This window comes from Neolamprologus brichardi, chromosome 3 (assembly GCF_056152115.1).
Source record: "Neolamprologus brichardi isolate AB-2024 chromosome 3, ASM5615211v1, whole genome shotgun sequence".
NCBI classification, from domain to species: Eukaryota; Metazoa; Chordata; class Actinopteri; order Cichliformes; family Cichlidae; genus Neolamprologus; species Neolamprologus brichardi.
This window is the reverse complement of record NC_142106.1, coordinates 35,764,308-35,790,624: the sequence shown is the minus strand read 5'-3', so window position 1 is coordinate 35,790,624 and position 26,317 is coordinate 35,764,308. Positions and strand designations below refer to the sequence as shown.

General features: G+C 41.4%; 1 protein-coding gene across 1 annotated transcript; it reads left to right on the top strand.

The window, feature by feature from the left end:
• Window positions 1-2,783: 2,783 nt before the first annotated feature.
• ntn5 (netrin 5) lies at window positions 2,784-20,199 on the top strand. The gene is made up of 7 exons (XM_006807688.3): window positions 2,784-2,882; window positions 8,503-9,977; window positions 10,657-10,845; window positions 12,245-12,394; window positions 18,120-18,170; window positions 18,915-18,995; window positions 19,267-20,199. Exons 2-7 carry the CDS (start codon window positions 8,513-8,515, stop codon window positions 19,827-19,829), a joined length of 2,499 nt encoding a protein of 832 aa, XP_006807751.2. The 5' UTR covers window positions 2,784-2,882; window positions 8,503-8,512; the 3' UTR covers window positions 19,830-20,199.
• Window positions 20,200-26,317: the final 6,118 nt, after the last annotated feature.

Sequence of the window (26,317 nt, the reverse complement as noted above, 5' to 3'; positions counted from 1 at the left end):
GTCACCTAATTAATCATATGTAGAGGAGAAAAAAAAGATTCAGCTGATCTCAGTTAAATACATAAGAACCCACGGTGACACAGGTGTTACTGCCTCTTTACACACTGAGGAAAGTTTCTGTTAAAGTTTCAAAACTGACTCTCCCATAGTTTTCCTCACAGTAATGGGTCCGAGCTCTTATGGGTTAAGCTTTAATTGCTTTCAGTCTTTGAGTCATTATTTCCCACATGTGGTATTTACACTGATTTTTGCTTTTATTTATTTATTTTTTCTTGGACCTCTGCGGTAAATCTTTTTATTAATTCTGTGTTGAAACCCAGATAACAGCGAATGTTCGGCCCCACATCTGCAGTTTTCTGTGGGCTCTGACTGATGACATGGACTCCGGGTGTGCCTCTGCTCAGGCGCAAGTTCACTTTATTTGCGCCAGCTGTCAGGTGGATTGTGATATTAGGGTCGTGTCTAGACCACACAACACTTCCCCGTGGCATAACTGGAGCCGATGGTGGCTCACATTAGGCCTGGATGTTTCTACTACACGGGCATCTTTCTCCAGGATAATATAACATCCCATCTGTTGCACCAAAAGGTGGCCGAGAGCTGGGGCGGGAGGGCAAAAATTCATGTAATTTTGCTATATTGGAAATCCCCCCCTCCCCTTAGTTGATCATTAAACCAAGCTACAGAGCCATATTGTAGTACTTTAAATATTTAAACACTGCTAATCCATCAAACACGGACAGCCACGTATTGTGAAATGTGCCCCTTTTCTGTTACAGCGAGTTAATGTTGACTTTTAAAATTGCACCTCTGTGGTGTTTTGTTTATTATGCTTTGAGTCTCTAAGAACACTACTAGCTGCAGGGTGAACAATCTGGCAGTGCAAAGCACCTGTCAAGGACCTCCTTAGGATTTTATTACACAGTTAAACACTTTTTCTTATATCACTGTTAGGGGTGATTTCTGCTCTCAATTAGTATTTGCGTTTTTCAAATTATTCTTTATAAGGGTACCTCCTCCTCAGCACGCTGATATCTCATGTGCCTTTGTATTGATGTTGCCAAAATGCAATATTGACGCATTAACGTGCTATTTCACTCCTCAGTTTACTTTATTGCACTTGTCCTGCGTCCAAGGATAGCATTTCTTAAGTGCATTGTAACTAGACACAGACACGCACGCACACACACACACACACACAAAACACACCTGGGGAAACATTCCTCGAGGGAAGTCATCAATCAGTTTTATGTCTTTCTCTGGGAAAGTTTCCTCCTCTCCAATCAAGCGTCTTCCCTCCTCCCTCCCTCCACTTTCTCGTTCCTATATTTCCATCTGTATCAGTTTTGCCTCACATCTGAGAACGATCCACTCCACCAAATTAACTTCAGCTATTTTTCCTATTTCACCGAGGGGATAGCGAGATCTTTGCCTGGATGACGAGATAAGACTACTGCAACTGAACTTTGTCTGCGCCCCTCAATTTACCTGCCAATGCTAATAAACCTGAAGGAGGAGAATCCATGCAGTGCAAAAAAAAGAGAAAAGAAAAGGCATCCTTAACAAACCATGAAATGCTGAGCTGAGTCTTAAAAATTGTAGTTTTCTACTAAACAAAAAAAAGCTGGAATAATGGCAAAGGTCAACCTGTTTGTATTTATAGGGAGCTGTGTCACGTCTCCTGCTGCATGACGTAACACCACAAAACTATAAATTACAGAAAGCACAAACATATTATGAAAAAATGCACGAGTATCATAAGTATGATAAATGGGAGTTGGTTACTAATGGGCTAATTTGAGATATTTTGATCTCTGGTTTAATTTAAAGTGTCGTTTGCAAACTCATCTCCTGTTTTGGATATTAAATCTTAGTCTCCAATGCACTCAGTAACTGTCCAACAAAATGCGAACACATAACTCACAACTAAAACAGCAGTGCAAATGTATAGCACTAACACACCTGCAACCGATGGAGCTGTTGTCAGAAAAGAACTAAACTCCTCACCTGACAACAGAACAAAGAAGTGCATCTTCTCTCTGCAGGCCCTATAAATAAAATCAGACTCCAAAAAAGGTTCTGCTCCTGAAAGAAGAACAAAGAACAAAAGGTGTTTCTTTGAGCCAGTGAAGGCAACCAGAAATCAAAGGTACGTTTGACTAAAAATATTCCCACAGTGAGAAAAAAGAAAACCTAAATGGAGTTCATCTGCAGTAAACAAATCACACAGCAACACGACAAATGCCCTGTTTAATGCACTTGTGCACACAGAGGGGGCTTGTGTGGCTACTTTCCATTTCTATTCTTACATCAAATGCTCTTTCGTCCTGTTTCAAAACAACTTTTGATTATTTTAAGATATTTCCTGAAAGCATGCACTGGTGCAGAAAACCTTTTACATAACTATTTATATAATCAGTGATAAACTGGAAAAATACAGGTTGTTAGCATAGAATGGTGGGCGTCAACACTGGACTTTCCCACAAAAAAGAAAAGTAAATGTTATCCAAACATTTGAAGCTGATACCAGCAGAACACTTAGCAGTAAAACAAGTGTTTAAAGAATAAAGCTTTGGATCGGGGTTTTACGCATTCGGCACTTGGAGCCAGTTTGGCACAGAATGATGTGACTCCTCTCCTTGGTGGGAGCTCTTGGCTCAGTTTTGTTGCTATTAGGAGAGACACCTCCCAGATTATCCCATTAATTTGCACCCCCAGTCTCCCCACCCCTACCCGATGCGTTGCCCCCTCCCGGCAGGTTTGCCTTCTGCTCAGCTCTCCTCTGCACACCGAGCTGGATGTCCGGACACTTGCTGCACTGCTCTTAATGATCAGGAGGCACCGCGGGAGCAGGAAGGAGAAGCACAGCGACGACGCACATGGTGAGCTCCTGTGACTGATTTTTGATCGTTTATCGGCTCGAGGTCTGCGGTAGCTGAAGGGGTGTGAAGTTTTATCTGCGCTTTTGTGGCGCTGGAGAGAAGCAGCGACTGAACTTCAAGTGCAGACTGTATTTTCTGTCGGTGGAACTGAGGGCTAAAAGAGGGTTAAATAAAGGCAGAAAAGCATTTGTGGGGAATAAAAACTCGTATAAATTACATCAGGGGTAGAGTTATAGCTACGTTTCTCTTTTCAGTTATCGTTTACACACTTATATTTTCATATTTGAGAATAAATCTTAAAAATTCATTCTTTTAAATGTGATTACTGATTATTTTACGCGCTGACAAATAAGCTGCAGGACTGAACTAGAAAAAAAAAATACGTTTAATCCTTCTTGAAAATAAAATGATCTCATGTAGTATAAATTGTTTTACCTCGAGTGTTACTGAAATGTAAATTGCTTATTGTGTTTATTTTTATTTAATTTTATTTTTAATAAGAAAACATTCTAAAAAATAATCTGTATTTATTTTTTGTTTGTTTTTTACTGCAACATTGCGCAGAACTACAATTTTAAAAAAACATATATTTTCATTTGTATATTTCTTTTGAATGTAATCGTAAGCACGTGGTTTTGCCATTATGTCCCATTATGTTGAGGTAAAAGAAAAATTTAATAAATAAATCAAAACACAATATACGCTCATAACACGATTTCCAATTAGCAGGCCGGGAATTCGGCGCTGTTATTTATCCTAAACGTTAAACACAAGCGAGAATAATGATCAACATTAAACATCAGAGTGAAAGTTTTCTGATCACGTTGCGATAGCCTCGCTGTGTAAATAAAGCTCATAATTGGCTGCAGCTAATTTGCGCTCAACAAAAGCGCAATTAGCTCTGCTGAATTGAGCCAATTAGTCTCCGGGCTTCGCTCTCAGCTCTGGCCAAAACAATCAGACTAAATATGATAAACATTTACATTTCATGAACCGTGGCAAAGGGATCATTAAAGTCTAAGGACTCCGGTTAAAGTCAACTCCAGCATCCAGCGTGTATCTGCGGGCTGTTTGCCTTTTAAAGTCCGTTTACAGTTTGTTGCTTTCCCTAAAAATCCAGTTTAATAAAAAATATCACCGCATTTGTCTTAATAAAGACAGCCTGCTTTTTTCTGTCTTTCTTTTCTTAAGGAGTTTAGGGACTGGGGTTTACTGGATTGCTGTGAAGTGTTAATTAAAACAAGCTAAAGTTTAGTAAACAAAAAGTTGGGTTTTTTTATGAAACTGTAACATTAATGATTAATTAGCTAACCCAAATCATGACTGTTTTTCTTTTCTTCTTTTTTCTTTCTTTTTAAAAACATATATTTTTTAATTTTGTCCAGTTCTCATAAAAGGCGCAAACCTTTTTTTGATTCATTTTGCGCCTGCTTCTCATTATTAACTTGCTGTATGACACTATGCGGATTTAATTGGCACACAATTACGCACAGGAATTTTTTCCCCCACAATGCCCGAAGTTGTCTTTGGCCTGACTGCAGCGTGGATTCCCAGTGATTTCATTTCCATCTGGTTTTCAATAAGATCATGTGAAGTTGGAGCTGCGCTGAAAGCTTCTTGCCAACTTGTATGAGGCAGTAAAGGGGAAATTGACAGGAAACTCCCCTTGTATTATCAAGCGGGCAACATGTGTTTTTTTTTATTCAAAAATGAAGCAAGTAAATCTTGCAGGTCGGTGCAGAGACACCTTTCAGATCTGAAGGGGTACATGTGGCCCAGGAGGATGCGGCACACGTGCACCGGACTGGCTGTTCGTTGGAGGTGCAAACATGAAGGACAGAGGCCTTTAGCTAAAGATACGAGCAGCGATAATCCATTTTGTGCTGTCTGTTGCTTCCACCTCCCTGGCCACCCCACTAAAATTAGATTATTACACCTAAAACAGAACTCCTGGAATCCGCTCCGCGTGGAATAACACACACACATGGGCTTCAACTGTGCGGGCAGGAATGCAGTATGGGAATACAGAGCGCATGCATAGCCTTTCTCTTCTCACCCAGAGCCCAGGGTTGTATTTCTGACGGCTGAGGACAATTGCAAATTAACAAAGGTGTCAGTTTGGTAACATGCGCCAACAGGTGCCCGCTTGGTTCAGCTTCAAACGCGCTGGCTATAAGACAGAGCTTATATAATTGATCATATTTATTTAAAGGCTCCGTGTCTTGGAGCAGAGCTGCAACGTAAAACCCTGGGAAATCTTCCCAGATGCTATCAGCTCGATACAAATCCACCTTATTAAACAACACAGCCGTGTGTTTATTTGCGCAATCCTCATTTTAATCTATTGAAACTCATCACAGGGGTTGCAGAACTATTTGAATTTAGCATATTTTCCCTCGCTGCGGTTGGCCGGGACTGCTGCGCATGACGAGGAATGTTAAAATGTGCGAGACGGGCCAAATCCAGCTCATCTGCTCAGCAGAATAGCTCCAGACGCAGACAGGCCCAAAGCTCTGCAAGGGACAAAGCGAGTTAGCAGGTAGCAAGAGAGAGGAACCACCGCATGAGACAGGAACACAAAAAAGACACGTTTGCTGCAGAACAATTACACAAGCAAAAAAAAAAAAGTTAATTTATGAGTGATAAGTTTTCAGAAGGATATGATCTTCGTTCTTCAGTTAGAATCATAATACAACAAAAGTCATGGTATATTACTTACAGAGACAGGCCAAGCATGAAAAATGAACATGCATGGATATGGAAAACTTTGGATGTATTGCTGTTATTACCCCATAAGATCACATCTCTCTCTCTCTGAAAGCTCCACCAGACTCCTACATCTACAGAAAGACTCAGTGCAAAACTGTCTAGCAAGCAAACACTTTTGCAAACAGCATTTTCAGCTGCACCGAAACACCTTATTGAGTTTCCTATTCACTTACATATTCCTATCCATTTATTCAGATGTGAAAAACTTATATGCATGTGCATGAACTCCTGCAGCTTCAGCCTCTACCAAATCATTAAACCACTTTTTTGTTTCTGCTCCCGACATCTCTGCTGCTTTCAAGTTCAGACACATTTCAGCGTTATGAAGACGGGCGATTTACGTCGGGAAATAAACGAGGACTGCAGAGCACGAACACCAGCGCCGCTCTCCTTGCTCTCTCCTGTTTGACTATGCTGTAAACATGCCCCCAGGTTGTCAGCAAGTATTTTTCCAGCCCCTTGCCAGCCAAGCATAGCTGCTTCTAAAGATCACCCGCCGGAGATGTTGTTGATCTCATCATACCACTATTTGGCTGTATAAGCTTTTTGAGAGGCAGATTGCTGCCAAGTTATTTCAAAACTTTTGCTCACAGGGTCCTCAAACTGAATGCATATTTGTTATATCAACAGCTATTGTGCATTAAGTTTGCAACTAAGAAAAAGTAGACAAAACTGAAACAGAGATCGAGGCCTCTTCTTGGAGTTAACGGGAAATTCATTCAGAGGAAATCCCGCTCATCTTCAGCATTTTACCCCCCGGCATGCTGGCTGTGTGAATTTATTGAAAGCAGTAGAAAAAAACCGTAGTTGAAACCATATCTGCTGGGTTGCATTTGCCATGCCAGACAGTTGATCTAGTCTCTGCATTTGGCCTAGAGGGGCGCATTAAAAACCTCAAGGGCCTCACTTAGATGAGCATCCATTTATCAGAGTGGGTGTAATGGGCAAATGTTTAATTAGTCATGTAATGTGACAAAGACAAGAGCAAGTGCATGTCACGGGAATGTTAAACAACCTACCCCTTTCTCTTTTAGCCATGTGTACGCTTCACCCCCACCACCCGCCTACACGCTTGTAACTGCCCATCCGCTGAATTCTTGACTGTAATCTCACCACTACTTCCCTGAATCCTCTGGTAGCTTTTTACCCCGCTCATCATCCCTTTGACTTGTCTCCCCTTCTTATACAACCGGTATATCGACACCACATGAAACCAGAGACCCAATTAGTCAGCCGATCAACTTATACGTCCTGCTTTTTATCAGTGTGTTCAGGTTCCCGTGGGGCATGTCTCGACACGTCAGGAATGGCTAGCCGAGGCATTCTGGATCACAGGAATGTGGCTCTCTGGGACCAGGGTCACAGTCTGACCACTAATCACTGCACTTGTTACTTGTTTCCTTTAGCAACGCCACAAAACACAGGAGCCTGCTGAGCCTGTTATTCCCCTTTTGTGCTCAATCAAGTTTAGCTGATTTATTTTCTAGCATTTGGTTGCTTTTGGACATTTGCAATTTGTCCCCAGGCAGCCGAGAGACCGCCGTGACCTGCACGCAGGACCCCTCAGAGTTGTGTGGTCCCAAAAGGGAGGCCTCATATTTCGGTCGTTGGCTAATTGAGCGGCATGACGAGGCCGGAGAGGCTCTCAGCCCCGTTCCTCTCCTACGGGTTTGGTTTATGCAGCCCTGCTGACTTTGCTGTCAGTGTCAAACGCTTGTTAGGGCATCATCAATCTCACAGCAGTTAAGAATATTCCCAGAACAGAATGAAAGGGGCAGGTGATAGATGGGCAGGGAGACGGGAGAGTGGAGGAAAAGTTGTTTGAAACCGCCGAAGGATGGCGGATATAAATGAGAAGATGACAGCCCATTTAATGAAGAAAAGAAATCATTTCCCAAAAGCGAAAGGAGAAAGGTGCTGAACTCACCCTGCAATGGAGAAACTTACGTAGTGCTCATTGGGAAATGTGCTTCTGGGCTTTGTGTGAGCAGCGAAAAAACGATAAATCACTGGGCCCAGAGAAAGTAGGTGCATTGTCCATTTTGTCCGGATGCCAAAGCAGACGAATTCTAGTATCAAATCATGACAGAAAAATAAATTACACTCATCACCAATTATACGAAACGGGAAGCGGATGTGTTTGCACTGCAGACCTACACAAGTCAGGGTTTGTCTCTTCAACGGAAGTATCCGAGTAGGGGCTCAAGTCGAACACACATTTCATTCCATAAATCATTTCTACCATCCCAAATGCTAATCTCCAACTCCTCTTCCTCCCTGTCTGTTTCTCCGTGCCCTCTTTCCTACACCATGACACTACTACACTGCTCATGGTCGGGGCCCTCGCTGCGGTGGCTGCAGCAATGACCAACGGTAAAGATATTTGGAAAGGGAGCAATAAATATGATGGATGTGGTCCAACTCAGGTTTTAGCCCCAGCTGTCGGGCATGTTTTTTGTTATTTCAGACAGACCTGCTGGGTGCGCGCCCTTCTTCACCCGCATTCATCCACTCGTTTTGGGGTTAAGGAGAGTTTTAAGATGGATAAGTTCTTATAAGTTCTCAAGTTCAAGGGTTCAAACCGGTGGCTGACACTACTGGGAAGATGGGAGATTACATTTTTACAGGATGAAGTCTTTACTGGCAACTACTGAAAGCCAATAAGGTGAACTTGCAGTGATGCAATCAGTTGGTATGGTGTGTTTTCAATAAGGGGACAGGTGGTCCTTCTTAGATTTCCTTCTTCGGCTTCAAATGCGTATCATATAAATCAATCAGTTAGTCTTTTGTTCTTTTCTGGTCACGCTCCTGTGGTTTTCCTCTTTAAAAAATGATTTTTTTCCTCTCACAGGCTGGATGACATGATGTTCCAACCCTTTTCCCCTCCTCCCTCCACCTCTTTTTGTCCTGTTTTCCTTCTACTCCTCTTCCTCTGTCTTTCCCTCATTTCCTCTTCCCTTCCCCAACCGCCGTTGAGCTGGAATTCACCTAATGACCCCTGCTACCACACAGTCGGCCGTCCGCGACACTGCCTGTCAGAGTTCATCAATGCTGCCTACGGGGTCCCAGTCAACGTGAACCACTCGCTACAAGGAAATGATTATGACAGCCACATCACCACCTTAACCGACCTCAACAATCCCCACAACCTCACATGTTGGATGGCTGATGCAGGTACTGACACAGGAGACTGGGTCCTTACCCTACCGCTGGGCCGCCGCTTTGAGATCACATACATAAGTTTTCAGTTCTGTCACCAAAGGGAGCCATTGGACCCCATCTCCATTTCCATCCTCAAGTCGATGGACTTTGGGCGCACCTGGAGGCCAATGCAGCACTACTCCAGCGACTGCCTCAGGAACTTCAAGCTACCTTCACAAACAGTGGCCCAAACGAGACATCAAGAAACTGAGCCCCTCTGCTCAGACCCACGCCCTCTACAGAAGCAACGAGGAGGCATGGTGTTGGCTTTCTCCACTCTGGATGGACGGCCATCCTCTCCTGATTTTGACTATAGCCCCACTCTCCAGGACTGGGTGACAGCCACCGACATTCGCGTGGTCTTCCATAAGGTGTCCAGTGAGGTGAAGATAGGCCACATGGATAAGACGGAAGAAGAAAGATGGCTTGACGGTGGACACGACATCAGAGAGGCTGGTGTTGTGAGATGGAGAACAGACTTCAAGGATCAGACTGGAGATCAGGTGGACAAGTTAAACACAGAAAATACACTGGCATTTTTTGACAGGGAGACAAAAAACTCAGAGACAAGGGTGAGGAACAAAGGGGTTAGAATAGATAAGCAAGTCAGGAAGGGTCATTATAAAAGCTCAGGTCAAGATGAAGACGGGCACAACGTGACCAGCAAGGAAGGGGGGGACAGTTTCAGCATGGACACTCTCACTTCTCCTAAAAAGGGCGGGAAAGGCAGAGGGCGTGGCCGCAAGAAGGAAAACAATCATTGGCTGCCTTGCCCCAATGGAGATTGCAATTGGACAGTTGAGGGGCGGAGCAGAAACAACAAAGGGCAGGAGCTGAGGAAAAGGAGGAACAACAATCACAATACAAGGCCGAGGAATCTGCAGGCGGCCCAACCTTCTGCTTTTAAGCCCCCCGACCGAGCTCCTTTTGCCCTCTCGGACCTGCAGGTCGGGGGCAGGTGTAAATGTAACGGACACGCTTCTAGGTGTCGCCGCGACGACACGGGTCGTGCAGTGTGTGTATGCAAGCATCACACAGCGGGGCCAGACTGTGATGTGTGTGAGGACTTCTACTTTGACAGACCATGGCATCGAGCTACGCCCACTAACCCAAACCCCTGTGTTGGTGAGTCCTGCATCATACTGCCTTTGAAAATGCTAACATAAGCACACCTTTGGTCTTATGAAAGAAATCAATGAAATCACTAGAGAACATATTGCAACTGTTAAAAACTGTGCAAATAGTAAGACAGCATGATTGAATCCCAATTTCAAGTACAGGTTTATAAAGGCTATAACTCATCCAGCAACTTAATGTCGCTCAAACAGCACAAGCCAGACATCTGTTTTCAGCATTAACATACAAACCTTTGCACATCAGATCCTGACCGATACTCAGCAGCCTACAAACATGTTGCAGAGGTCCAGTTCAGTGACTGTTACTCAAGGCAACACACCATTAATTATACATGACTTCAAACATTAATACAATATAAATGAGGGTGCTTTAAAAGATCCCCCCCATACAGTTAATGTGAAAGTTATTCTCGCTATAAAAATAGAACAAAACACGCACTCTGGAAGAGAGCTAAGTGTAAGAGGGCTTTGTGTCAACATATTTGCAATCAAACTGAAAGTCATAAATCTGGCTTAAGCCAAAATTTCCCTTATTTGGTACTTTCTGGATACCATATTAAAGCCAAACTGCTGGATTTGAATAACCCATTGATAATACTTTCTCCAGCCCTGAAACTCTTTGCTTCATTGGTGTTCATCAGTATTTATTTTGCTTTGCCTATGTCCAGCCTGTGAGTGTAACGGCCACTCCAACAAATGCCGCTTCAGCATGGAGGTGTTTCAGCAGTCGGGCCGGCGCAGTGGAGGCGTGTGTCAGAAGTGTCGCCACCACACGGCCGGACGCCACTGCCAGTACTGCCAGAATGGATACACCCGCAACCACAAAAAGCCACTCAGCCACCGCAAAGCCTGCCAACGTCAGTGACTGGACGTGTGTGTGTTTAGTGTATATGTGGTGGGGGACACAAGACAGAGGGTAGAGCGAGTGCGTGACCCATACCTTTGATTGACTGTACATTCGCTGAAAGATGAAAAGTAAATCAGAGTGTGATCGTGTTTATGCCCGACTGTCAGAATGTGTGTTGCTATTTGAGCTTACGTGGTCCACTCTGCCTCTGTACAAGTGTACAAAAGTGTTAATGGGGTGGTTACATTGTGACAGAGGACAGCTATTCCTGTTAGCGATATACAAAAGCACACACAAACCACACCGAGCTGCCTCATGCACCACCTGTGGCATCTGCAATGACCCCCGGTGACCTTTGACCGGTGTCATGTCCTAAGTGACTGTGACACCGTAGCTTAGCTGTGTGCAAGTTTATCCTCTGCTCTAATACTTTGCTGTATATCCAGAATTAACAGGCCTTGTGAGTTTCACACACATTCAGGGATAATAAAAAATATTAAACACGCTCAATATTTTATCACTTTTAAGGCATGAAACAAGAGTATCCTGCAAATTTATACGCTTTTAGTCCTGATTTATTGCTGCTACATTTCACTTAGTAACCATTCAGAGGCCAGCGGTGAGACAATTACTCATTTTCTCCAGGCAGGTTGTTTGGACTTATTGTAAGGATTTGTATAAACATTGTTCGAGTGTGAACAGAGCTGCTGAGGAGAGGCTTCCTCTCCCCATCTGTCTTCTCTCATTGGCCCTTATCCTTTGAAAGCACTGGTAAATAAAAAGCTTTGCAATGTAAACTATGGCAAATCCAGGCAGTAATCATTATACCGTGTAACAGGCAACACTGCTAATATCTACTTAAGAAGGTTCATCTTCACTAAAAAAAACTTACCTAAAAGAAACACCAGAGTGATAATGATTCCCTGCAATGGTGTGCAATTTTGTTAATATCTCCACTGAGGAATTTGTCTTTGATTACCCATCAGGAAACAGACGCCCACCTGGTGTTAGTATAGGCCTCCTGTCATGCTCAGTGACACGCTTGAGGACACATGCTTGTTATTCAGGATTAAACCTGGTCCTATCACTGATGGATGCATTTCTAAGTCCTGTTGTCATGTCTTTCCTTTTTCATGTTACTGTTAACATATCTTAAACCTATCCAAAATATAGATTATTTCAACTGGTTCTGCTCACCATTTTAGCATCTTTTAGCTTGTTATTTTGGTTTGCAACCTGCTTGTTGGTGGACAAGAAAACTGAGGCAAAAACAGTAAAGAGCTTTAAAATACAGGCTAATAAGCCTGTACTGTAAGGTGGTAATATGTCAGTGTTGGATTTACAGCTCATGTGAGTACCTACCAAAAAAACGTGCTTATTCAGCTTCTCTGTTCATTTTTCTTTCCCAGCGTGTCAGTGCCATCCTGTGGGGGCAGTGGGTGGCTGGTGTAACCAGACGTCTGGTCAGTGCCTGTGTCGACGAGGTGTGACCGGCCTCAGGTGTAACCGCTGTGCCCCAGGATATGAACAGGGGAAGTCTCCTTTACAGCCCTGCATACGTAAGTTTACCGGCCACGCAGATGTCCATTTTAAACCTGCTAACTTTAGCAGTGTCGTCAGAAAGAGTTTTCACTTTGAAGGCAAAACAAGAACTTCTTTCTCTTTCTGTCAGTTATTGATTCCACAAGGTTTAGTGCTACTAAAGATTGCACAAATGAGCCACACAGTGTGTTTACAACTGCTAGCAAAGCATAAAGGCTGTCAGTGCATGCTAACACTTTTCCTCACCCAAGGAAATGCTAACACAAGCGCAGATCGCACCAGTTTGTCCTCATCTACAGCAACTCAGATTGTTAATATTGCAATATTAAAAATGAAATTGGAAATGGGCTTTTGGCATGGATTTATGCTAACCTAACCAGAATAGCTCTCCCTTAAAACTAGCAACATGTAGATTGATATTAAGTAGCTAGTTGATGTTAGCCAGTAGCTCAGTGTGGTTGTATGCAAAATTTGATATTTATCCAATACAGCACTGCATATGCCAAAACCTTTAATTTATAAAGGCAGCTTATGTAGACTGTGAGGCATAATTTATGAGGCGAATGCATCATCAGTAGTCTGAATACATTTTCAAGACCACAAAATGTGTTTAATTTGTTGATACAATGTAAAGGTTTTGAAACTGGTCTCACTCGAGACCTGGAATGTAAACGCATTTCTCTGGAAACTATTTTGGTTCAATTCATTCATTGCGTTTCTGTCTGATCATAGCAAAACGTGCAATATAAAAAAAGAACATAACACACATAACAACAAAGAATCACTGGCATTATTCCATAAATTTACTCCAGTTACAGCAACAAATATTTTTCTGTTTTTGTTTTGTTTTGGTGACTTAGTTTACTAATTCCTCTGAAATAGTTATTGATTGTTCTCATCTGGACTTGAGAGTTTACACAAAAGGATTATTATAATCAGATGTTTTCATAGTTCATGCTTGAAGGACACAGATTTAATAAAGCAAACATTTAACATTCATTTAACATTTAATACAGGGTTGAATTTATTATTTGAATGTCTGAATGTAGTCAATAGGTAATCAGCCTGTTAAAGACACAACTGTGATGACCAATAACACTTTTAACATTAACTAATGACTGAAACATCGCTTCCATCACGTCTGGATATTCATTTCCTCTCTGGGAGGACTCTGCCAGTGGGCTCTGTCTTTTGTCCCAGGGGTTCTGGGTCTGTCTGAGGGATTTTTCTCCTCCTCGCTCTGTTTCAAGGATTTTCGTGTGTTTGTGGAAATTGGTGCAACTGCCATAACACCCATCAGACACAGATCACATTTTGCAGTGTCTCATTTCAGCCTGCATGTGTCCAAGTCAAGTTCCCATGTAATTTTGTTACATGAGTAGAATGTAAAATGTTACATTTATTGAACCTGGTCAAATGGTATAGCTTCAGTTTACAACAAGCACTTAAAGATTAAGTATTTGAATAAATAAAACGTTGATTTGATATATTTTATTTGCATTTTACTCAAAATTAATGTTAATGTAGAAACGTTTGTGGCTTGCAACATGAAGGAAATTAACTGGTGTTAAGTGCTGCACTTCTTTTGCCTATTGAGTTTTGCACACATGTGGGCGCCTTCCAGGACTCTATGAAAACTATGAATAGAGGCCTCAAATCTGAAAGTTATGACAACCTCTTTTGTTTGTTTTTATAAGGATTGATTTCTTAACAGCACTTAGTCTTACCGTAATTAAAAATGTTCTCTCTGCACTCGACACCCTTTGGCTTTTTGTTAGTAATGACAAAGTGACTTCTTTAATTTCTCCTTCAGCCTCATTTGTTTGTGGCCTAAATGGATTAAGCGACTCTATCAAGCTGTGTAAGCCTTTATCAAATTGTAGCTCAGTATAAATAGGGCCGCTGTGCTTCAGTTTAATTTGGCCCGATCTCCCTGGCGTGTCTCCTTTTCATCATCCCTGGATGGTTTCCACAGCAGCGATAACATGAGCTGAGCACTACAGGGAAACCTCATCTCCCGCTGATCTGGTATCAGCGTCAGATCAAGTGGATTGTTGCCACTCACATCTCTGCGCCTGGCCAGCAACAAACATCAGCCATGAGCGCTAATCCATGCGCACATCCCGGGCTAATCGCACGAGTGCCGACAACTACACAGGCTCTGACGCTGTGTTAGTCCCAATCAGGTGACATAGGGAGCCAGCAGCAGGGAGCTTCGCACCTGTTGCGCGCCTCAAACCGCCCCCATCGAAGGGCCCAGACTCATAACTCTCCTAGTGAAAGGAGTGAGTGAAAGAGAACCTTGTTTGTTTTTACTTCCAGACCATCTCAGTCTATGTATAGCACCTCTCTGCTCCCACCACCTCATACATCTCGCCTACACCTCATCAGACAGCCCTAAATGTGTGCAGCAGTCAGGCTAAACTCAATGTTAGCTACCTTTAAACCATTTTATCTATCCTCTGAATAGACCAGGATGTCAGCAGAATTGTCTGACAGGGCTGCATATTTTGGTCAAACTAAAGCTAAAGCAAAACGGAATCCAAGCTAGTTGATGAGATAGCCCCAGCTAACCTTTGCTAAAGCTTTAACTGCAAATTTATGAAATGAAAAATGATCAAGTTTTATGATTTGTTACAAAATAGCAAACCGTTATTTCACTTATTTAAAGCAAGTTGATGTGCTGTCACCTCAGCCAAAGTCATCCATGACCTCGGGTTTAATCCTGCGAGGGCCATCATGAAAGATTACTGGAACTGTTATTTTGAAGCATTATCTAAAATAACTCTAACTTTAGTGTCCACTGGGAGATAAAAATGAGATCTATACATTCCCCAGTTAAATCTGATTAACAAAACTTTTTTTCCTCTGAAAGTTATATTTCTACCAACATCTTTGCTGATTTCACTTCAGAATCCTCTTAGCAGCATGTCGCTCTGATAGTGGCTTCTGTTTTTGTTTGTTTAGTTTCAATGAATGCCAAAGAAAAGAAAATAGTTGAAATCCCATTAACATGAAATATTGGTCAATGAAAAGTCTTCTCACACTAAGATGAGTTATCTGATTTAGTTAGTCAGTGCTGACTTTTCTTCTAGTGTCATGTTTTGTTGTGTTTTTACTTTGACCTGATATTTCTTGGGTTAGATCATATTTTTATTAATTAATTTATTGCTAATTTTATTCTGTATAGTTCCTATATTGATTTAGGAATGAGTGAACAGCATCTTTTGTTTCTGCACTATTTGGAATATTGCAATATGTGACGATTCAGACATTTGACTTGCCTTGTAAATTTAGAAACATATTAAAAACTAGAAGCCCACTCAGCGACACATTCTCCACCGAGACCAATAACCTTGCTTTTCAGTTTTCATCAATCACAGATGTTGCCTAACTGCTGGTTTGAGGTACTTCTTGAATGTCGCCTAGACAATTGTGCTAGACTTTTTAGCAAGAGAAAGTTTAGCATTAAGAATTGTTTTATGTTTTTTCATTATTTAGAATTAAAAGCAATCTTGAAGATCTTGAATCTTGGAAATCCCTGTACCCTTAATGACTCAGCGTTAATCAATAAAGATGTGGTTTGATGATGATTAGAATAATGTATATATATATATATATATATATATATATATATATATATATATATATATGTTGTTTGTTTTATATTTTAGATCTGCCAGAGTTGCCACCCTTTGCTTTGTTGACAGCGCTACAAACCCTTCTCTAAATGAGCTTCATGATGTAGTCACCTGAAATGGTTTTCACTTCACAGGCGTGCCTTGTCAGGGTTCATTGGTGGAATTTCTTGCCTTATTACACAGCTTACAGCCCCATTTGACAACTGTCAGATTATAGCATATTATGGCAAGAACCAATCAACTAACTAAAGAGAAATGACAATCCATCATTACTTTAAGAACTGAAGGTCAGTCAGTCTGGAAAATTGCTAAAACTTTGAATGTGCAGTCACAAAAATCATCAAGTGCTACGATGAAACTGGCTCACATGAGGACCGCCCCAGGAAAAGAGGACCAGTTCCAGTAGGAGACACAATCTCTAAATCAACTGTTCAGAGGAGACGGCGCGAATCAAGCCTTTATGGTCAAACAGCTACTAAGAAACCACTACTAAGGAAAAGCAAGAAGTAGTAAAGATTTGTTTGGGACAAGAACCTCAAGGAATGGACATTAGACAAGTGGAAATCTGTTCTTTGGTCCAATGAGTCCAAATTTGAGATCTATGGTTCCACGTGCCTTGTCTTTGTGTGATGCAGAAAAGGTGAACGGATGGTCTCTACATGCATGGTTCCCACCCTGAACCTTGAAGGAGCAGGTATGATGGTGTGGGGGTGCTTTGCTGGTGACACTGTTGGGGATTTATTCAAAATTGAATTTGACATGTCTACCATAGCTTCCTGCAGCGACATGCCATCCTATCCGGTTTACGTTTAGTTGGACCACCACTTATTTTTCAACAGGACAATGACCCCAAGGGCTATTTGACCAAAAAGGAGAGTGATGGGGTGCTGCAACAGATGGCCTGGCCTCCACAGTCATCTGACCTAAACCCAGTTGACATGGTTTGGGATGAGATGGACCTCAGAGTGAAGGCAAAAGGGCCAATAAGTGTTGGGAACTCCTTAAAGACTGTTGGAAAACCATTTCAGGCGACTACCTCATGAAGCTCATTAAAAGAATGCCAAGAGCGTACAAAGCAGCAATCAAAGCAAAGGGTGGCTATTTTGAAGAATATAAAATATAAAAGATGCTTTGAATTACTTCACACTTTTTTTGTTTTGTAATAAATCCATATGTGTTCATTCATAGTTTTGATGCCTGGAGTGAGCATCTACACTGTAAATAGTCATGACAATAAAGAAAAAACAATAAATGAAAAGGCATGTCCAACCTTTTAACTGGTAGTGTACATAGAATAGCATATCACTAGTCAGCTAGTCACTAAATTCTGATAGAGACCCAGTCATTTTGCCTGACATGACAGAAATTGCTCAGTTCAGAAAAGGGAATTTTCTGAAATTTTCATGAAATTTTAGGAGATCGGGCTTGGTAGTTTTTACATACAAAAGATATCCCTGTCTGTCAGTCACTTACATGGATATCATATTGTCACTAGCCCTGCTCATGCAGGTGGCCCCATTTGCCTCATTGGAACCCTTGACATGTACTATAAGTACACTTACAGAAACCCACAGCACCTTCTTGACTTTTAGACACGAGGGACCGTCAGCTGGAAGGGGGTGTTGGGTGTCAGTGGCCCAGTTGTGTCATAGAAGACCAGACCTGGACAGAGGACGATGCGTGAGCTTATATGGCGGCACTGTCACACACAAACTTTTACAAGAGCCTGGGTTATGCACGCGTCGCCAACCAGGATGTTAATCCACACCACCGGCACGCACTACTCTGTTTAATGTTTGAGACAAAACCATACAAGAAGTGAAGGTCTGACCCTATTAAATTCCAAAAAGTAAAGTTTGCATCTGTCTGTGTGTTAGAGAGAGCACCACGGGATGGGTTTGTGGACCATAAAAGGACCACACACACGTTCATTTTGACATTTGCTTATCTTCTGCATGGGCATGCCTCACGCAGCGAGGGTCATTCAAACACAACACACACATATAATGCACAGAAGTGAAACAGACTGACAGCTCTGGTAGGCGTCCTGAAGTTTCTCTTTGTGTGTCTGTTTTGTCTGAAACTGTGTTTATGCTTGCAGGAATTCCGGAAGTTGCTCCAACTCCAGTGTACCAACCTCAGTACAGCATAGGTAGGTCTGATGTATGGCAGTCCTAGAGAAATGTGATGAAGCTCCTTGAATTATTATTTTTAAGCAGACAATCACTTCATAGACAAAAATGGAGAAGAAGGCAAATCTGGAAAATTGTATCCTGAAAGACATTTTTATACAGAAAGTAACTTTATAACTTTTTATAACTTTAAACCTTTAAACTAATCTATTAACTAAACTTCTGGTACTTAAATATATTAAACCAATATCTAATTTTTCTACTGTAAAATTTTCTGCCTGCTGTAACCTGCCATAATAACTTATGATATCCGAATGCCTCATGCAGGAAATTGTGTAACTGACAGCAAGATTTGATTGAGTAATAACAATAAAGTTTTTCCCTTTTCTATCCTCTCTCCCCCGCTGATGTCACCGCAGCATTTAGATTTATGGCTTTTTTGTGCGATCATATATCAGATCTCCTCTGAAGGCGTGCCACATATTTTTTAACAGATCAGTCCTTGAATTGAAACTGCTCTGGGAGCTGCTGCTCACACTCTCCACGGAGTGGCTAACCACTCCCTCCTAGCGGCGGCTCGAAGAATGTCCCACCTGCTGCAGTTGGGATCATCTGTTAGTCAAAGGATACTGTGATGACAAATAGAAGCAGCCATATTGTAATTAGGGGAAAAGACATGTGCTGATATGCTTGCTATGAAATGATATCCACCCTCATTTGACGATTCTCTCTCCCTCTCCCCCCTCTGCTTGTCTCTCACGTAGCGGAGGAGTGCGTTTCATACTGCCAGCCTTCTCAGGTTAAAGTCAGGATGAACTTGGAGACCTATTGTCGAAAGAACTATGGTTAGTGGCCATTTTTCTGTTTTAACCACTATATTTTTTTATTATATTATTAAATATAATTTAACAATTATAGTGTTTCCTGCTATCCATATTTGATATGAGCATCCACAGTGTATGTATGACAGAATATAATGAGTAAAAGTATAACCAGTCTTTAAATTATTTCTTCAAATGAATCAAATCTAAATTGTAACAAATATTTAAATTGTGGACCAAAAGAATCTATCAAAAAAACAATTTTTTTTTACTATGTTGTGCCTGTGTTTGTTAGTGCTGAAGGTGCAGGTGAAAGGTATGGAGCGCTCAGGTCCCTGGTGGCAGTTTTCCATCTTGGTGCAAGTCGTCTTCCGCACTGGGTCCCACGCCCGCATTCGCAGGGGCTCTCAGTCCCTTTGGGTCCCTGACCGCGACCTTGGCTGCGGCTGCCCCGCCCTCCAGGTGGGTCGGACAGTCCTCCTGATCGGAGCAGATGAAGGAGAGCAGCCCTGGGTGCCAGAGGAGAAGCGCCTGGTGGCAGATCGCTCCACTCTAGCCCTCCAGTGGCAGGAACACTGGAGCCCCAAACTCAGGGCTTTCCGGGGGCAGGACAAGAGGGGCCGCTGTCCACCAAAACAGGCAAACAACCACCAGCACCACAGGGAGCACCCAAAATCCCAGTCTGGTTATGTTCCCCCTCACTTGCTGACTGAGAAAGATGTCGAGTCTCACGCTGCAAACACACACAAGACTGAAAGCACAGCCGTGCCGCACATGTTCAAAGTGAAATCCACTGAGGCGACACTACCCTCTTCTTCTTCACCCAATCCAGTGTGTTCTACTCAAAATCCTTCATGAAAGTTTTAACAGTGAGAAGATTTAAAGACTCAAATTCTATTATATTGAAATTCTCAAAAAACAGAAGAACTACAAGCAGTAAAATGTACATTATTCCATTTTTTTGTCAGTGGACTTGACAATCAGGTGAGAAGAAAGTTCAAAGAAACCATTCAACACCGAAACGCATACCCACCTTTAGGTTTATGTGCATTCTTAAGAGGTTAATTATTGCATAATGAGTTTTGCAGCAACATAAAGTGGTATCACTCAGTGATGATGAATCTGTAAGACTAAAATGGTGAAATGTAAAATGTAAGTATCATTATTTTAATATTTCTACTAAGGAAACTTCTGAAAATTAAAGTCTGACTGAACTTTGAAAAATGTCAATCAGCATTTTGTCTTGAAAACTTAAAAAGAAAATCTATATGTAGATCATATTTATTTATTGTTTAGCTAAAGAGAAAATATTACAATAAATGACATCGTAAAACTATTTACAATAGTAATTAACACAATGACAAATGATTTAGTTAATGTGCAAAAATGTGATTGATTTTTTTTTACTAGTAAATATTTTATTGTAAATTGCCCATTATACCATGTTAGACTTTATTTTTAATTCACATGTAAATTTGGGAAAAGCATATACTGAAAAGTAATCTCTGAAGCAATTTCACTAAATTAAAATAACCAAACAAAGTTGAAAGTCATGTAGCTCACATTGCCATTGCAGGATAATTACAACAGAATGTGTCTGTTATGTAAAACCATGCTGGAGACTGCAAATTTGCATTTATTATAAATAACTAATATTTACTATTGCATCGATGCTGTAGTTTTACAGTTTAAACCCAAAACTTTCAAAACTAAACAGATTAATTAATACATTATTTATTTATTTTGCTGAACTACTTACATTTGTTCCCCTTTAATCAACTTGAAATATTTGCAGAATATGTATATCCCACGTAAAAGTATAATTTCAGTGTATTTATTTTTGTTATTTCTGTCTGATATGGACATCAGTTAAAATAGTCTTCATAACGTGTTGCTCCACAGTTCAGTTGCTCAGATTGTGTTTTTTTTTACCTTCATGTAAGAAAAACAAAGCTGTGACACCACGAGTGCATTGGGCAGCTGGGTTAGCGCAGACAAGATATTATTATATTATTAAATTCCATTTTTAAATTTGACAAATATCTTTACTCTTGCCTGTCTAAAATAATGAAATTAAAAAATTTAAAACTGAAATTTTTCATTTAGGCTAATTCAATTTAGACAAAGAAAACTCTTTGATTTTTAAATTACAACATTTAAATAAGAACACTTTATTATGTATGTACATATAGTACATTTCAATTCTAAAAATGTAAAAAAAAATTGCTTTAATTTTTTTTTTGAGTTTCTTTCTTTCTTTTCGCATGCATTTCAGTAGTGGGAGACGAAAAACCTCACTGCGCTCACACCTTTAATTCAAACTGTACAATATTTGATGAAAAGAGACTTTATCTACAATCTGTTCCCTCACTGGACAGCTGACACAAAGACCAAACTAACTTAACCTCATTTTCTAGGAATCCTCAGATACACCATAAGGAGCCCAGATACGGATCTAAAAAACATCGGTCGAACCTGTCGTCATGACTTCTGTTTCCATTTGGGAGATATCGCGTCATAGCCCAGGGGAAATGGGGGTGGTTGGAGGTTATGAAGACAGATGGAAGAGTTCCTATTTGTTGAGCAGCCACCTTGTTTTGGTGGGACCTGTGTCAGCGATTGGCTGTGCAGCTGTGGTGAAGGCTATGATTGAAAATAAAGAGAGAAAAATAGCCTCGCTGACTGATGACCTCGCAGCGGGACTGAACATACAGTACACCGAAGAGTGTGTGAGACTGTTTTGGGGCCTCTTTTCCTTTTCTTATGAGGTCCAAACATCCGTGCAACCAGCTGGCAGCTTACCATGCTAATTATGCTTCCAAACAAGCTGCTCAGATGTCTTTATACAGTAACCCAACATGCAGCATGTTTTCTGTACACTGTCTTTAATCATTTACCAGAAAAAACATATACTTAGTTTTATACTTATTCAAATACAAACTTTTTTTTAACCACTTAGGGTGACCTTTGTAAGAAATCAGTCAAATTTAAGTGCACATTCACGATTCTGTACTTGTGAAGACCTAAAATATCTCATTTTGACGGATCTATATTCATTACACATGTTCTTCAACACCTTAAACTCAGTAAATAGAATGACAACAATACTATAAATATTACATGAAAACAGCCAAAAATGTCAGAAATACAAAAAGAGAAAATTTTAATAAAATTTAATGTAATCATCTTTGGCATTTTTTACAGGCCTATAGTTTACTTTTTTCAAAAAAACAACTGTAGTCATTTCATAATGTGTGTTGATTTTATCAGACCATTCATCTAAGTGTCTTTGACTAATACTTTGATGCTAGCTGGTGATAAAGAAGCTCTCAAACGATACATATAAATGTTAATTACACAATATGTGTGGATATGTGTACTGTGTGTACTATGTAAAGTGTTTCAGATATAAACCGTAAAGAGATGTAATGTATGGACCATCTTTTTAGCATCTTTCAGCTCACTGTTTTGTTTTTAAGGCGTTCAATATACTGTTTTGGTTCACTTTCACTGCTCTAATTAGTACGCTTTCAACAGCAGGCAGCTGTTTTCGGTTTAAAAAAATTCAAAACACAGCTGTACACTACCAGCAAAACAGCAGACAGAAAAAATTTGGCAATTAACTGGCAAACACAGTGGATCATTTAGTAGCTAGAAACAGATATTGTCCTCAGGAGTTGGTGGAGACCAAATTATAGCTACAAGTAGAGTGGTTATCAGGTGGATGCAAACATACTGCAAGTAATTTCTTGGTGTTCTGTGTTTTTCAAAATCCAGTGAAAGTGATAAATAACTCATGTCAGGTTTTTGTTTCCATCTTGCAAACAACAACAAATTATAGCAAAAACAATCCAATCTCACGTTTTCATTTCGGCAGCTAAAAACAAGAAAAGGAGTTTCTGCACCCTGAAACACCAAACAACCCAAAACGAGAAGGGCACGGCGGCTGTGAAAGTTAACAGTGCGTAACACACAAATTATGTGTGTGTGTCAGAGGAAAAAAGTGCAAGTCAACACATGCACAATCATGTCTCGGTGTGTCTTGTGTGTGTGTGTGAAGCACCTGCTGCGTTGCTGCAGGAAGCACCTGTCAGCAGTCGTCTCCGCGGTGCAGCCCCTGTCGACATGAGGGTTTGATCCCAAAACTCCCCAAACACACACACTTACACCGACACTAACAGACAACTTAAGCCAGTGGCTCGCTCTGCAGCAGGAGCTTCGCATAGTCTGCGGCTTTGCTCCAGTTAAACTGACAACATGTTCTTTTCTGAAGCGCTGTGGATGGGGGTAGGCTCTCTGTTTTGGTGGCATGTGGGAAAAAAGGAGATCAGATTCTTCTTCTGCAGAACGGGAAGCAGCAGTGTGTGTGTTTGTGAGCGTGTGGTATTATGTTTACAGCCTGCCGAGGGCACGTTTTACGAGAGGTGATTCCTCCTGTGTTGCAGCCAGAGCCAAAGTTCAACTAGACTTCTTGCAAACACACCAGTTTGCTTTGTCCTCAGACACATACACACACATTTAACACTATTCTCATCCCGTCTACACACACACTCCAAATTGTTGCCTCGCACCCAAGAGCTTAAGTCCAAGTTCAGAAAGTCACACTGTTTTCAGGATGCACACACACAAAGACACGGGGGCTTCTGTTAACCTGAGAGGCAGAGGGTCAATCCCTGTGATCCTGCAGCCTACATGCCTTCCATACAGACATGCCGCCGACACCGCAACCCGACTCCCGGCCAGATTAGGACTAATCAAGCATGGCACGGCTCAGGGCAGCAACGGCATGACACACACATGTAGACAAACACATGGATATACTGTACTACAAACATGTGCCAACCCTGCCTCTTTAAAATTTCTGATCAACTATTTGCCAAAAATATGACCACAGAGAGAAAAATAATTTCTTGCATCAAGTATCATTATTAACAGTGTATGCAACATTTTATAATGGGGATTTTGCTCCTTGTTTCGGTTTCAGTCTGTTAAATTTCCTGGCAGTTTTTGATAGTTCAGGTTTTATAGGGTTAATGCTTTCCTACAGAACATAAAATGTCTGAAAATACACAAATTCCATACCAGTGAGAGTCTATCCCTCAGAAAACGTGGCTGCTGAATTGAAAGGTCTAATTTAATGTCCAGGTTTGTCTTCCTTCACTTATTTTTGGCACCATGTAACAAATGTGCATGACACTCTTCCAGAAGTGAGTAGGAAACACCCGCAAACAAAGAATGAGCAGCTGCTTCGTACTCTGACACTTTTATATACTCTCCAGATTCACTTCTGTAACTCAACAAGTTGTTGTTGATATGACTCTTGTGCATTTCTGACATCTGAGGAACTGAGGATCCAGTGGATTACTTTTATTTTTGACTTCCTAACCACAGCAGAAAATTCTTAGTGATTGCATGAGGGGCAGCTGATGCTACCAGTAGCAGGCCAGAGCAACAGTGCATGGAGAAAAGTCTCGATAATCGAGTCCCATTGCAACAGTCAAGCACCTATCTATGCTGTCTGCCTTTACAAACATTCGTGAAAGAATGAGCAACAAGTCAGTTTGTGAAATTTCTTCCTTAGTACACATTTCATGATCAGCCATGAGTGGTTTGATTGTAAAGTGAAAGTGTTTAGGAACCACAGCAACTCAACCATGAAGTTGTAGAGCAGGGTCACCGGGTGACTGGGTGACTGGCTCAGTAACTGCGGAGCTCCAAACCTCTTCTGTCCTTAACATCAGCACAAAAAGTGTGCACCGGGAGTCATGGTTTCCATGGCTGAGCAGGTCCTGTTGGTGTAATGTGCACTTTTTTCCCACACAATATTTGTGTAAACTGTGGTGTGCACAATCAGATGCCATTGAGTCTTTGATACGAGTTTGACACCTAATCAAAAGCACTAGATATGACTGTCTTCGTGTTTTTTTGGGGGTTTTTTTTGCAACTGGCATTTTTGAAAGGATTTTCTCTCTAAAGGAGAGGGCTTACAAGACTAATAGTCTATTTGAAGCAACCTGGATGTACACCAAGATTTTACAGGTTCTTCTTTTGCCTGTCAACCACCTCTCCACTTATTTTAATGAAATTCAGATTGGTTTTCCAACAAGCGTTGTGTTACATAGTAACTTCTGCAGGACTTTCTCTTTGTTCCTGCTCTGGGTTAGATCCTGGTTTAACTCTATCCAGCTGAACTCTGAGGTTGTTATCCTTTATGTCTTAAACAGCCTTGACTGCGCTCTTACAGGTCAGGTACTTAATTAATGCCTCATCAATCAGAGCAGGCTGGTCTTTGGAGAATGGCTGCATTAAAGCAAACCAGAAGATTTTCGAGGGTTAAAAAAGTGCTGCAACAACAAAAATAATGTATTTCTTGCACTATGAAAGCACATAAAGCTATTCTGGTAGATCCCAAAATGACATTTTAAACCTTTAAATGTATTTAAGATGGCGATTTTAAGAGGAGTGAACTCATAGGTTTAATATGCAGTGCATACATGCGCGTCTGTATAATGTTTTTGCATGAGACCGTGAGGACCTGCCGTCACGTGGCTACAGCTTGACTTTTCCCATTAAAGTTTTCCCACCAGTCGCAGGTGTTGACCGGTCGTCTGGTCCCTGTTTGGCCACAAATGTCTGGGATGTGTCAGGCCTTCCTCAGCTTTGCTCCCTTTGTAGTCTGCAATGGGAGGCTCGTTTTGTCTTTGTACTCATTAAGCAGAACCTTATTTTGGCAGCCACCGTGTTAGAGGGGACAGGTGATTTATAGCGGAGGGAGCAACAGGGTGATCCCTGCCATTCGTTTCTTTTTTGGGGGGGATGGGGGTTTATTCTGGATGTTTTTATGGCGTCTAAACACACTCTACAGTCTATTAGTACCCTGTGCGCAGGACTCGGAGTCCAGGATTAGCGATCAAAAGACTGATGGCGGGGGCACTGGGGTAAAAGGTTGGAGGTAACATTAGCCCGGCCTGCCCAGGTGGCGTGGCTGGAAAGAGACTCCCATATGTGGTGTAGATGGGTCAAACGTGGGCTGTGTGTGTGTGTGTGTGGGTGGAGGCTTCCAGCATGCTGTATGTGGAGCCTGTGTGTGCATGACTTTTATGGAGCATGCTGAACTCCGTCTAGTTGGATCTGAACCATAACCGATTAGATTTCAGGCTCAGAGTTGTGACCGCTGACCTTCTTACAAATGAAATGTGGTTGATTTTTCCGCAGCCACATCTCACCTTCACAGCACTTGGTGTGCCACTGCAATCTACTTCACTTACTCTGAAAAAAAAAAAATTAAAATCACCCTTTTTGCTAAAGTTCCTGTGAGCAGTTTTGAGGAAAAATGAGGAAAAAGA

What these genes read in the sequence shown, in the direction of transcription:
- ntn5 (XM_006807688.3), top strand. Translation starts at nt 8,513, where the DNA reads ATGATGTTCCAACCCTTTTCCCCTCCTCCCTCCACCTCTTTTTGTCCT. An exon ending in TAACCCAAACCCCTGTGTTG is followed by an intron (nt 9,978 to 10,656) that starts GTGAGTCCTGCA and finishes GCCTATGTCCAG; the next exon opens with CCTGTGAGTGTAACGGCCAC. An exon ending in CCACCGCAAAGCCTGCCAAC is followed by an intron (nt 10,846 to 12,244) that starts GTCAGTGACTGG and finishes TTTCTTTCCCAG; the next exon opens with CGTGTCAGTGCCATCCTGTG.